This window comes from Mesoplodon densirostris, chromosome 1 (genome assembly GCF_025265405.1).
Source record: "Mesoplodon densirostris isolate mMesDen1 chromosome 1, mMesDen1 primary haplotype, whole genome shotgun sequence".
NCBI classification, from domain to species: Eukaryota; Metazoa; Chordata; class Mammalia; order Artiodactyla; family Ziphiidae; genus Mesoplodon; species Mesoplodon densirostris.
In genome coordinates this window covers 53331699-53346035 of record NC_082661.1, presented here as the reverse complement: position 1 = coordinate 53346035, position 14337 = coordinate 53331699, and the positions used below count along the sequence as shown (strand labels likewise).

The window sequence follows — 14337 nt, the reverse complement described above, 5'->3', positions numbered from 1 at the left end:
TTAGTAATCTTCTAGTACATCATTTCTATATCAGATTAATTGGTGTGGAAAATTATGCATACTTTATTTTGCAAATTGAGCTGGGTGTGATGATGATTTACAAGCTCATTTTTCTTGATGCCATCATGAGTGTTTCTATAGTTTTATGTGTGGATATATCTCATCAGTGAGGAGGCTAGGAACAGAGAGACATGAGACCCAATCTGGTTCTATTTGTGTGAACAAATTCTCTCTTGAAGACCCAGTTTTACCTGGAATGTGAGGAAATCGAAGTAAATGACATTTCTGTTGTTTTCCAGTTCTGATAATCTGATCAAAATAAGTAAAGCTAAGAAGCCACAGGTTAATAAAATTAAAAAGTTTGCATGTGTAACCTGTGGCCTGTATGTCACATTCTTGATATAGTACTCACTCTTACAACATCCTAAGTCTTTTGAATGCTCTGTTGGTTTTGCTATCTTCAGCTAATGTTCTTTATTTTAGCTGCTAATCCTTTGAAAACCTATGAGTTAAAAAAGAAAAAAATTTTGTATGGTAATTTTTTAATGCCTAATTTATTATTGATGTAGTTTCTGTGTGTTTAACACTTAAAGTCTATCTCCCCTTTTAAATGCTTTCATTTTTTGCAAAAAAACTGGAATCTGCTACTTTAAAAAGAGATACATGATGATAAATGTAATTGTATGCCAGAAAAAATATATTATTTCATGTGCATTAACTACAAATATTAGAGGAAAATAATTTTTTTCTTAACATATGAAAAATAACTAGTTTTGGATTATGATGTATTTTTAGTAATTTGGGCTGCCTATATTTTAGAAAATGAAATCTGTCTTCTGATTAACACTGTTGTTATTTTTTTTTTAAAGTATGACTGTGGTTTCTCTATTTTTTGGTTCCCTTTTTTATTATACCTCCCTACCCCCATCTCTCTCTGCACAGGGTGGGTATTCTGCCCCCTCCTTCTCTCCTTGGCAGGGCTCCTTCCAAGGCATCCCACGGAGTGTTCCACCGCACCGCAGACAGAGTGAGTCTGTGTCTCTCACTCCTATCCTGCTCTGGCTTCCCGTTCATGGTATTCCCCTTCTGCATGACTATCCCTCCCCAGCACCTCCTCTCCCTCCAGAGTGACCTGCAGGCACACGCTAAACCAGCACTCCCTGGGCTCTCCTCTCTTAATTAATACTCCCTTTGACTGCATGTAAATAGACTTTTCTCCTTAGAGCCTTAGGAAAGCTGTCTGAAGTTAATGTCATTCTAATGCCGTTTAAACCTATTGGCCAGTGACCCTATACCTACTGACATGCATCTGTCTTTAATATATTTTCTATTTTCATGACCTTGAGATATATGAATAGAAATTGTTTTTTAAATCTAGTCATGTTAAAAATGTATACACTATCTGCAGTAGTATAATGGACAGATGCATATTGTTTAGGGAGCAGGCTTACTAGACCATTGCACATTTCTTTAAATATTTTCTAATCAAAAGGTGTTGATTGCGTTTCACTGTCATCTAATACAAAAATCTTTTAAATCATTAAGAGTGTTTTTAATAACTAATATGTCTTTGTAATTTATCAGCTGCTTTACAGTACAGAAGAAATGGCTTTTGAATATGCATGGTTTACTAACATTTCTAATGATTTAGTAATTGTTTGACTTCAAAAAAAATCTTTGTTTACATTAAATCTGCTTTCCAAAACAGTGTTTATTATTTTGTGTTATGTACTTAAGTATATAACTGGTAAGTTGGTTATATTTTATCTTTTTTGAAAAGTCACCCCAAAAAAGCTAATGTTAATGAAAAAGATATAAATGTTGTCAGTCACTTTTATGCCTTCTCCATGGATTTGCCCTGATTTGTGATTCATATCAGTTTTTTCATAAATTATTCTTATCAAAATCATGTGAAGTATCGAAGGTCCAAAAGGGGGAAATTTTAAGCAGTTAAAATTTTAAAATGTGATTTATTCAAATAAAAATTTATTTCTTGAATTAGCCAATTATAAAGTATCAACATGAATTGAGACAAGGTTTGAAGTTTATTTTTTGGCCATTATGCCTTTCCTTCCCTTTTGCACTTTTTAAAGAATAATGGAGTAGAGTTTGCATAGGCTTTTATATCAAGTTTATTTGCTAGCAAGTTAATTTGTTGGGTGAAAGCGTTCCTCCCTTTTCCTCCTTTCCCATCTCCTACCACCTTTGTAAGTCCTCCTTTTTACTTCCCTTGCTTCAATTAGGTTGCTTTCTCCTCTATTTAAAGATGGCTAGCACATAAAGAATTATACTAAATTGCTAGTGAACTAATCTGAATTTCAAAGGGCAATTATAACAAATGATAATGTATTCTTAAGCTGTAGCCAGTATACTGCATGGTTGACAGATTTACCTCAGATTGAGGTAAATTACGCACCTACCTTAACTTTTCTGAAGCCCCCTTATAGTCCCTGTTCTTTTTCTCCACTGTTCTCCCCATTCTCCTTCTCAGCTACATGTAATATGGAATTGGAGTTTAAGGTTAATTATTCAGTATTACAAATAGTTTAGATTTATTTTTAAAACATGTTTCCCAGAAGCACCCATTTCACTAGTTTCTCATTAGTATAGCTTTAGAAATTACTTATCCCTCACCTGAATCGTTGGCTCTCCATTTCCAAATGCTTCTTTCTCCTTTGGGTTCAGAGGTATTTTTTTCATTTCCAACTATGAAGCAGCACCGTCTGTCCTTAAGCACTACTATCAAGAACTGTCTTTCTAGCTTTTCTAGATCAAACCTGCTTTCTCTGCATCTCCAAGTTAGCAAAAAGAAAGTTTGGTTCGCCAGAGTTTGGATGTGTTGGCCACCTAGGAGAAGGTGTATACATTGGAGTCTTTTCCTGGGTAAGTTCTCATAGCTTATGCAGCTAAGAGAACTGGCCCTGAGACTTGATCATTGAGACTTGTAGGACTCTGTGGAAAGTGATAACTAGAGGACTTGTTCGCAGCTTTTTGACAGCTCTTATTGAGCTTTGAAGGTTCCTTTTAAGGAAATATTTTTAAACTACTACACTGTTTTGAATTTACCCTGAGAACGCCTGAAGGAGTATAAAAAATAATAATATAAAGGAGTATAAAATAATAATGATTATTATTTTATAATGATAAAATATAGAGAAGGAGAAGGGTATTAAATTATGGGAGTAAATCCAGTAGTTTTCCAGAGAGTTTTGGAATAGTTGTCCCCTTTTCCTGCACTAAACTGCTATGTATTCAGTGAAACAATATTTGTCTCCACATTTAGTCAGTTTGTGATTTCTAGTGCTGATTTTAATTTTGGAGAGGTTCATTCTGTAAGTGATGGTATGTAGTTGAGAGAGTTCTCCTACATTATCGTGTTTCAATAATAAGTTCTTTCTGATGCCCTCTTGAATATCAACTTAAGCGAACTGACTTTTTTTGTAAATGCAGAAGCCAGGTAAACTTGGCTATTAGTCTTCATTAAGGTAGTCTGTTTTTGGTTTTGTTTTTTAAAATGTGTAAGAGTAGTGGACCTAATAAAACAGGCATAAAGAGATAGCCTGTTTTAGATATTGCAGAGAGTGAAATAACTAATGTTTACAGGGACTATTTAGCTCTGGTAACTCCAGAAAGCTGCAGTGGCCAAGGATGTTCTTGGTGAATTTAAGAATAACTCTAAAAAAATGGAGATAAATGGAAAATCCTGGTCTTCTAAGTTTTTTTTTTTTTTAACTTTCTCAGGAAATTTTGACTTACATTCCTTTTCTCATGTGTATTACTAGTCTCTGCTTGATGATGCTTATCTTCCAGTTTCAAATTAAATTTTCTCTAGGTTACCAGAAAATATCTACATTTAAACATTCAAAGGTCTTCCTGCTGTCAGTAGGCACTTCAGGTTTTGTCCAACTGACTTAACTGGCATTGGTTTAGTCTTTCTGATTTCCAACTGTGTAAAATTAGGAATGATAAATATATAACCTACCTCACAGTATGAAAATTTAATAAACATAATTACTTTTGGCAAGTAAAAGCCTTAATGGTAATCTCAAATAACATTTCCTGCCAGAGCATATGCTTTCAGGAATAACTGACTTTTCAAAAAGTATATCTTGAAATAATACCTATTTCTTATCATGCCTAAAGAGACTTAAAATTTGCTGTTTAACACCTTTCTTGAAAGAATTTAGAAATCTTACTTCCTTTAGCTTCCACATACAGTAACTTAAATTGGAAGAAAAAAGGTGTTTTTAAGCAACAAAAATAACATAAATACATGTTTATGTCTTAATAGCCATATTAAGCCCAGCAGTTTCTTTTTAAAAAATTTTTATTGAAGTATAGTTGATTTACAATGTTGTATTTAGTTTCTCCTGTACAGCAAAGTGACTCAGTTATACATATATATATTCTTTTTCATATTCTCTTTTATTATGGTTTATCACAGGATATTGAATATAGTTCCCTGTGCTATACAGTAGGACCTTGTTGTTTATCCATCCTATATATAATAGTTTGCATTGGTAATCCCAAACTCCCAATCCAGCCCAGCAGTTTCTTGATGCAGTGCTGCCTGATTTCTAAATTTATATTATAATAATCACTAATTGTATTCACCAGAATTATATTAAGAATGGCAATTATATTGTCTTATATTTTCCTCCTCCTCTTATAACCTTCAGGGGTTGTTTCACAAACCTTTTTTGACAAATTCACTTTACATCATAACCCAGTATATATTTACTGAATGAAACTATATATTTACAACCCAAGACACATGTGTGTGTATATTTAAAATTCAGATTAAAGATTCATGAAACAGTACTTTCTCTTAGGACATATGATACTCTCATGTTTTTTTTCCAATTTTTTGTTTTGCTTTTTTTCACATAGTATTATATGAGCATTTTTTATATAGTAATATTTCTTGAAAACATTTTAATGGCTACATGATAATACATTATCATTGACTATGATATCATTTATTTAATGTTTTCCTGTTGTTTGACATTGATGTTGTTTCCATTTTCCCCTATTAAACAGAGATACTATTGTAGTGCAATTTATTCTTGTGTTTAGATCAGTGTCAGCACTAGAAGGATGGTTCTTAAAGGGTGTGTGCTTTTTAGAGATGCTTGATGTGTATTGTTGAACTGTCAAACATGTTCATAAGGTATACATTAACGTGGCTCAATCCGATTGGCTTCACCATGTGACTGTAATCAATTGTATATGTAAAGATAGCATCAGTCAGTGCTTTAATGAGAAATTAGCTCTGAGAGTGACTTTTCATAAAAATAAAATATTTTTGATGAAGTGGAAAAGAGTAACTCAGTAAAAACTGAACAATTCGATTTTACAGTAAGCTATTTTTTTTAAAGTATCGTTGATATAGAATATGGTACTGTGTCCATATTTGCAGTTAATTCAAGTGCAGATTAGTCATTGGTTAATTGACTAGAAATGTGCATCAAACTCATGGTCCAGGAGGCCGTCCCATAAACGTAGGCATGGGTTAGTTTCTTTCTCAACACCTTGCTTTTATGAGAAACAAAGCAATTGCTGTTATCTGTATAAGCCTTTTATAACAGCCTGCTCTGCAGATTGTGGGATTGTCTTGTTAGCTGTATTTGTTGCCATATGATAGTGCCTGCAGTATCCTACTCTGGATAAATATACCATGCGTATTGGTCACACTAGTGGAATTGTACTCTTATGATGTTATTTAGTTTAGTTTTTTTTTTTTTCCCTGAACTATTCTCCATCCCAGGGGTAGATGCTGATGGGTTCTTTGTCTTAGAGACATAGACTCTTGAAGATTAAGCATTTCACACTAATTATGCCTGTGCAGTAAATGCTTACTTAAGTCACTATTATTCACGTCCATAGTTTTTATTTTTTTAATTAATTTATATTAGAGTATAGTTGCTTTACAGTGTGGTGTTGATAGTTTTTAAAAGCAGTTAACTGATCAACTTAGAAAAGTCATTGAACTCCTTATTTCAGAAATTGCTTATTTATAATTTATATTTATCAGTCAGATATCTTCCCTAAGTTCTCTGAGATCTAGAGGCACTATTCTGAGATCTAGGGAATAAGAGCATTCCTGGTCCTCAGGAGTCCTTGGAAGCTTTGATTGGGTTCATGTGAATTATAGACCAGAATTCTTTGAATCTAGTTATACTAGGGATCCAGTCCTGTCTTCCATCTCTATAGTGATGTGTGGAGCCTTGCTTATAATGTAGAACATTATATTTAAGACATACGTGAAAATCAGATTATTCTTTTATTGGTCTTTAATGCAGCAGCAGTTAAAAGTAAACTAACATTCAGTTGTATTTATACTATGCAAGACTGAAATTATTAAAAATAATTTCTACTTCCTTTATAAGGGATTACATGCAGCTAAACCTTTTTAGATCTTTGGAATATGAATATTAATTGTGTCAAAATTATTTTCAGTATTTTATTTGGTAAGATTCTTCAAGTGATTCCTTTTAAGGGTAAGAAGATTATATACACTGTTCGGTGGATATGAATATTTGTATTAACTTGCAAACCACTTCAGCAAGAAAGTATAAATCTATTAAGAATGTTTTCATTTTATAGAAATATATTAAAATAATAATGCCTAGAAAAATACAACAAAAGAAAAGCAAATACTGTTTGCTGCTGCCCAGTCATGGCTATTCCTTGGTGTTGTATGTGGTCTCTGACACCACTGTCCTGTCTTTTTCTTGTCTCTGCTCTCCCATTATGCCATTGGCAAGGAGTTGAGAAGTTAGTCCATTACTTCTCTGACAAAGCGTGGTACAGTACAATTTCAGATTTTTTCCTACCACCTTCTTCATTGTAACTTTTTCCCCCCAGTTTGCATGATGCATGTCAGAGCTTGCATGAAATTACAGGCATGTTACAAATGGCTCCATTACCATCTTCCTTTTAACCTTTGAAATGTATTTAATAATGATAATAAACTTGTATGTATCAAGAAAATAATAGTAGGTCATTCCTGTGTCTGTTATGCAATAGCATTTTTATGCTTTAGAACATTTTCTGCTTTCTACCTTACACACTTTGACATATTTTTACTCCATCAGGACTTGATATTTCTAGCTGCTGTCTTACTATTGGTGACTTTAGAACAAGAATGTTTACAGAAACTTCCTTTGTATGTTTACAGATATGACTTTTTTCTTATGTTAATGCTAGAAATCTTTGAAGTGCTATGAAATGGTGAAGGTGAAGAATTTTTGTGATGAGTGCTAATTTGCATTTCCTTGTGTTCAGTATATTTCCTCCAGTGGGTCTCTTGGAACCACTTTTCCCTGGAAATACTGCTTCACCATGTGGCTTGAACTTGGTGTCTGAGAGTTATCTTCTGTAGGACAGATCAGCTAAGGAAATAGGACATTATCTAGGAAAGTTAATACCTGAATGTTGGTATTGAATCTGTCTTTTTGAGTTTTTAAAACAATCATCTGGCTATATTGCATATTCTGAAAGTCTGTGAACTCATTGGACTTAACCCAAATATCACAGAATAATAAAATTTTAGTGCTGCATTTTAAATTCTCTGTCAGTTCAAATTCTGGCTTTGCCATTTACTAAAGTCTGTGAATTTGGAGATTCTACTTAATTTCATTTAACCTCAGTTTACTCATTTACAAAAAGAAGATAGTACCTTCCACCTAGGGTCTTGTGATAATTAGAGATTATGCATGTGAGCATAGAGTTTGGTTGTCTACCATTGGAAAGAAGGGAAACCCTTCTTTTACAGTCTAGAGTATAATATTTCTCAAGTATTTGTAATGTGTCAGGCATAATACTAAGCACTTTATCTGCATGTTATCAATTGTGATTTATAACAGTTCAATGAGGTGCAGGTACTATTATCCTCATTTTACAAGTTACAAAATTCCATCTTAGAGTAGTAAGATAATTTACCCAATATCTCACTGATAGAGATAGAGCCAGAACTCAAACCCAGATCAGTCTGACTTCAAAAGCTCAGTGATTCAATACTGTGTTGTACTAGCTCCTTCATGTAGCCACATGTAAATTTTCTCTAAACGTTAAAGTGCCTTGCATGTCCTAGCTCTGGTTTATCTCCAGGAGGACACTTGAGGAATCTTGACTTCTGTGTCATATCAGATATGCCTCCTGTGGATTTAAAACATTTAGATATGACTGACATTATTGAGATATGTATTTGGAGCCTAGAGACCTTGCAATCTGTAGCAACTAGTTTATTATAATACTATTATAGAACTTGCTTTCCCCCCCACAAGATGTAGTTACAAAAGGGCAATGGCTTGAATTAATCACTTTCACACCTTTTCATAATCGTGAGTGACATTTACTGAGAAATTTTGATGTGCTCTGGGAGGTTCTATCCTAAGTATTTTACATGTTATAATCATTTTTAATTATTAGAATTAGAAATGAAAAATAGTTGAATGCTTGTTAAGACAGTTTCCCTAACATATTTCATCCAGAAATGTCGAGTCTCCAACTAAAAAACATCTCTGGCGTAGCTGGTGGGTTATTATGGGAGGTGCAGGTCATAATGGGAGGTGCTGTGTTCAAGCTAACATGTAATGAATCCTGCATGCTATGCTTCTAAACATGAATCATTAAGCTGACCCCAAACTTATTTAGAGAAAACATTTTTTTAATTATAAGATTTCTTTTCCATCAGTTATTAAGACTCGTTTAAATTAGTGCTGCATCATTGACCTAATAGGGGAGTATCATTTTGCTAGTCTATTACCAAAGAAGCCATGCTGGAATATACCACTTACCAATATTCATTTATTTATTATCTAGTAAATACATATTTAATCCCTGCTATGTGCCAAATACTGAGGATACCAGCTACAACAACAAAAAATGAATAAAGCATGGTACGTGCCTTAAGAAGCGCAGTCTCTGGTTATCTTTGTAAGCAGCACAGAATAGACATTTAAGGTTATCATTGAAGATGCCTATCAATCCCTTGCATAATTACCCAGTAGTGCCTATTGCTGGCACTCTTGACCTTTACATCTGAGAATTCTCAGAATAGTGTGCTGAGGTATATGTATTTAACTACTAAAGTAAGACTTGAAGTTGCTGAGTCCAGTTAGAAGCCCTGAGTTCTTTCAGTCTAGGAATGGATCCACATTTTTAAGCTTTAGTAACCAACCTTTCTACAAGTTGCAAGGATGGAGTACTAAAGCTCTACGAATTTGTGACTACAGAGTTTCCAGAGGTCCCTGCAGTAGTGGGGGAATTCCTTTTGCCCTCTGAGTCTTGTGGGCAGCTGAGGCTATGTAATGAATGGGCTGGTGGGCAACTTCCCCAGAGGTCTTTTTTTGATACAGGGCAATACCTCGTCTTTCATCTTCAAAGCCGGAAACCTGAACTCATCTTAAATTTCTCTATCTCCTTCAAAACTCTTCCAATCATTTCCAGTTTTTTTCCCTATATCCTAATTTTAAACCCTTATAATTTCACCTGGGCTGTTAGCAATGGCGCACTACCGGGGTGTTATGCTTAACACTCTCATCCCCTACTGTTACATTCCTCACTGATCCCACCAGAGTGACATTCTAAAATACACATTGGGTCTTACAATTCCTCTGCTTAAAATTCATCAGTGTCTCCCATTATCTACTGTACAGAGTCAGAACTATTCGGCCTGATGCGAGTTCCTTTATGAGTTGGCCTTTGCCTACACTTTCCTACCAACATTGTGCTTGCCAATTCAGTCTAACAATTTGAAGTTACTAGAACATCATTATGTTCGTTTTTTTGCCTTTGTGTTTTGCATGTACTGGCCCTTTACCCTGAATGTTCTTCCCTTCTTGTCTTCTCAGCAAACTCCTACTCATCTTAAAACTCAGTTCAGATGTTTGCAATTCTTGGATGCCTTCTGTGACCTCTCTAATCAGGCATATATTTTCTTCTTGCTTCTACATTTTGTTATGCTTGAGACATGGTCTCATCATTTGTCTACCTGCCTCTTTCTTATGAGGCCTCTCAACTACAGGAACAGCATTGTGTTCAGGTTCATATTTTCCTACACCTACTACAGTGCATGGTATATCAGACATTTTTTAAATGAATGAATGGTTTTGATATTCCTTCCTATTGATCTTATTATCCTTGATTACATGGGATTTTTCTTTTTATATTTAAAATTCATTCTGAAAACACCTGTGGTAGTGCAGTAGTAAACGTGGGCAAGATGAATTGTTAATATACAGCTGAGTGTTTAGAATTTGGGGAATTGAACTGCAAGCAGCAAGCTGTCCGAACACATCTTTGCTTTTGCTTGCTAAATGTTAAGAGGCAACTTGTTGTTCTACTTGTCAACAGGTAATTAATGACAACCCGGTCTTTAGTGGGTAACCAGCTTTACATAATCTTCCACAAATCAGGAGTAAGCCTTTCCTTGGTCCTCACTATAGTCATTTCTTGATCTTCTTCTAGAGACAGAAGATCAAGTAGCAGAATTGATTTACAAACTAGTTTTCAAATAAATAATAAAACAAGACATTTATTTTGGGATAGGGAAATTAAATTTTTATTTAAAATAAACTTTTAATAAAAATATAAAATCTATATTATTCAGCATTTAGAAACCACTGATTTATTTAATGTAATTAAGTGATAGTATGGACACTTTTTGTATAATTGGTCAGTCTAACTCCTCTCAGTTAAAAGACTCAAAATTTTATTATTTTTTAAAAACCTGATTATTTTCTAGTTCTTTAATATTTGTTATTGAGCTTTATTGCCTTTAATACAATCAGAACATCTTTCTGACATGACACTCTGCTGTATTTCCATTTAGTTCTCTGGTAAGCAGTGGTCATTTGGGTAATATAAGTAATCAGAACAATGCACATGGATAATTTATCTACAGTTCATAGTGCCCCTTTTCTGGAGGCTTGATTATCTTAATAATCAGTTTGATCTTACTTAGAAAATTATACCTGTTTATGCTTTGAGCTGGTAGTGCATGTTTATACCGTTTTTTTCCTTATGGGCAATAGACATATTGCAATAAAATCACTTTTTTAGATTGTCACTGATATTTTCAAAGGTCTTAAATTGTTTTAAGATTTTTAACTCGAGACTAGACTATCTTATTGTTTTTAAAGGTGAAAAGAGGTAAAAAGGGAAAACAGATCCCCATTCAATTAACCGTGCGATGTTGCACTTTTCTCCTCCTTGGTTGCTTTTTTTTTCCCTTAGGTAGATTTTGGTTTGCTTAATAGGGCCCTGCTTTATATTTTTACTGATCTTTCTAAAGAATATATCACTTTGGCATGGCCAGTTTTTTTCTAGGGAATCCCAAGGAGAGTCTTGAATAAATTCCTTGATGATTTTAGTACCTCTAAATCATCTCTATGGTGATATATTGTGAAAATGCCCAGTGACTTTAACTACGACATTTATCTTGAAGCAAAAACTGAGATGACTTATTTATTTTAAATATTCTAAGATAAAAGCTTAATGTAACATATTCTGCATGGATTAACTTTGAGTAGTCATTTTCTTGATTTTTATTATTCTTATAAATAGCAAGTCAACCCCATGCCATCACGACCAACCATCCCTCCATGAGTTGGTGACCTTTGTTCTCAGTCACTTGTAACTCCTCCATAATCTAATCCCTGATTTCTGACTCTGGTAGCCATCATCCAGTGTGCTGGTCAAGGAGGTGAAAAAAGGAGCAAAATACAAATGATGCAACATAAATAGATTCACCCTTTCTTTTGGGGAAATTAGAGATACTGTGTAGATTTGTTTGTGGATTAGCATAGTAAAAAATTATTAGTAAAATAAGGTATTTTAAAAACATTCATGTTTCAAAGCCCTTTGCCAAATTTTTTGACATTTTCAGCCCACATTATTTAATAGAACGTATATATGAGTGTGTGTGTGTGTGTGTGTGTGTTTAAACATTTAGAGCAACTATTCCTGTATCATGATATGACCAATAGGCTCTGCCCCATAAACTTTTAACTGTTTGGGCCATTGAAAGATAACTTTAAGATTCATATTTCTTTACTGAATGCCCCAAAGTAATGGAAATTGTATGTTTCCTCTGATTTGTATAGAATATAATCACACAGTAAGCTCCAGAGAAGTGTGTGCAAGGCATGTGAGCCTTAAGAACTTTACTTTTGTAGGCTTCTGAGCTTTAGTGCAAGTTACAGGCAACTTGAAATCTGTTTTAATCTCAGACACCATTCAAAAGGCTGGTAATTTTTAGTTTTATTAATGGACCTTTGCTCTTGGGGAAGGTAAATCTGTTTTTCATATATCAGCCATAAGAGAACCTTGGTTGATCCCTCAAATGGCAGTGAGACAGAACAAATAAGCTGTGAAAACATTTTATTCTGAAACTTTTCAGTAAGAATATTAAAGGTAGGTTAACATTAGCTAAAGATGTTGACCTATTTTTTTTAAGTAATTAGAATTTCACATCAACTGAGAATATAATCTTCATTCTAAATTGTTTATCTGCTGGTAATTTTAATTCTTGATAGAGGTACAGCACCTGACACTTTGAAGTTAATGCTTCCTCTGATGAAGTGTATTGAAGTGGTATAGAGCTTTCCTTAAAAAATAAGCCTTTAAAATGGGTAATATTCTGAAGGTCATAGTTGCTATTTGAATGTTATATGGAGATTAAACCAAAGGACTATAGAAATCATTCTGTCAAGCTGTCTTGTATATAAAGTTTTAAATAATTAATGAATCAATTAAGGTAGAAATCATTTTTTACAGTAAATCAGTACTTTAATATTTTTCTTTTCTCCTGTTTGATTTTGGATCTTGTTTAGTGTTTACTGCCCGTACCATTTTCTGTTTGCATCATCTCTCTTGTATGTGTCTCATGAATTATTTGAATATTGCAACTTATTTTTTAATTAAAAAACCCCCACATGCTACTCATATTAAAACATAATAAGTACCAACACAGCCTAATTGGAACTTATATTAATTCTGGGTGTTAATTTCTAAAATGAATTGTTGCTAATGTTGTTTTTAATTCTAATAGCCTCAAGTACTACAGCCTTCCAGCAGCCTTCCCAGACCCACAGACCACGCCCAGGGAAAACTAGCAAAGCCACAACATACCGAGGCCCACAGTGAGTGCATAATCCAGGGCATACATCAGGCTGTTGCACCTCTGGATGAAAGCTTTACACACGGCTTGCAACAAGAAAGCAGCAGTGGTCTGGAAGACCGGCCTTTTTCATCAAGCCCACAATTCACTAAGGATGTGGTGAAGAGTACACCTTCTGAAGCAGACTTGAACATGACCATGAATGCTCAAGAGCCTTATCATTTGGCAAATAATCAAATTAGTGACATGCAATTTGTGACCACTTCTCTTCAGACACTTCCCCAGTCAAGTATAGTAGACCAGGCTAAGAGAGTTGGAAGAAATCAGTCTTCACCAGAGGGCTACACATCTCAGCCCAAGTCCTTGAAGCTTTTTAAGCCATCCATCTTGAATTCTGTGGTACCTCCTCCAGTTCCTGAAACGTGTCCAAGTGGGAATCCCACTTGTAAGAAGTCACCAATAATCACACCATGTAATTCTGCAAAACTCCAGCCAACATCTAGTCAAACAAATCTTGCAAATAATCCAAATCCAAAAGCATCTAAGCTCCGCCCCCCTGCTGGCTCTTTCAAACAAAAACAAATAAGCAGCCCCCAGCTAGAGCCTCAAAACTTCCAGGCCAAGACAAGCATCCCAAGGCCATTAACAAGAAGAAAAGAAATCATGCAGAATCCTAATGACAATTTGAATTCTGGGGATTGTTTGGCCTCTAATCAATATTCTCGACTTCCTAAACCAAAGATACATTAAGCATAGCCATCACCTGCCAATTTGTTTTTTTTAAAAAACAGTCTGTAATAGCTTTATGTGCAGTTTGCTACTGTGATGGAGGTTCCATTGAAAGCTTGCAAATCTAAAAATTAAAATGTGGAAGCTTCTACTAGTTTGGCTCTTCCATTTTATATCCTGGTATGAAGTACATAGTATTTGAGCATATTTGTCTCAGGTAAACACAAAAGTTTGCTTACCCATTCAGAGGTCTACAGAAGGCTCTAACCATGTTATCTATCCGTCCCTCTGCACATCAGAAAATTCATAATATTCCATTTAGCAAGCAACAAATGTGCTTTGCTGATTTAGTCCTTTTAAGGTCTGTATTAATGGTGGTTGTCAGAGCCTCACTCTTTTTCACTCATCCCTCCTGTGAGTATGGTTACTATTTTAACTAAAGATTTGGTGATAATGGAAGATGGTAGTCTGCACGTAGAGTT

At 34.4% G+C, this 14337-nt stretch overlaps 1 protein-coding gene across 9 annotated transcripts in view; it reads left to right on the top strand.

Moving 5' to 3' along the window:
- CCSER2 (coiled-coil serine rich protein 2) overlaps positions 1 to 14006 on the top strand; it is a 146779-nt gene extending 132773 nt beyond the window's left edge. For 7 of the 9 annotated variants that reach the window (XM_060103404.1, XM_060103359.1, XM_060103394.1 and 4 more), the window contains one exon: positions 13058 to 14006. In XM_060103404.1, the coding sequence (XP_059959387.1) occupies positions 13058 to 13876 (819 nt within the window). In that variant the 3' untranslated portion in view covers positions 13877 to 14006. Of the gene's footprint in view, positions 1 to 942; positions 1076 to 13057 lie in introns of all 9 variants that reach the window. The other 2 variants (XM_060103424.1, XM_060103413.1) reach the window with 2 other exon arrangements.
- The last annotated feature ends 331 nt before the right edge of the window (positions 14007 to 14337 follow it).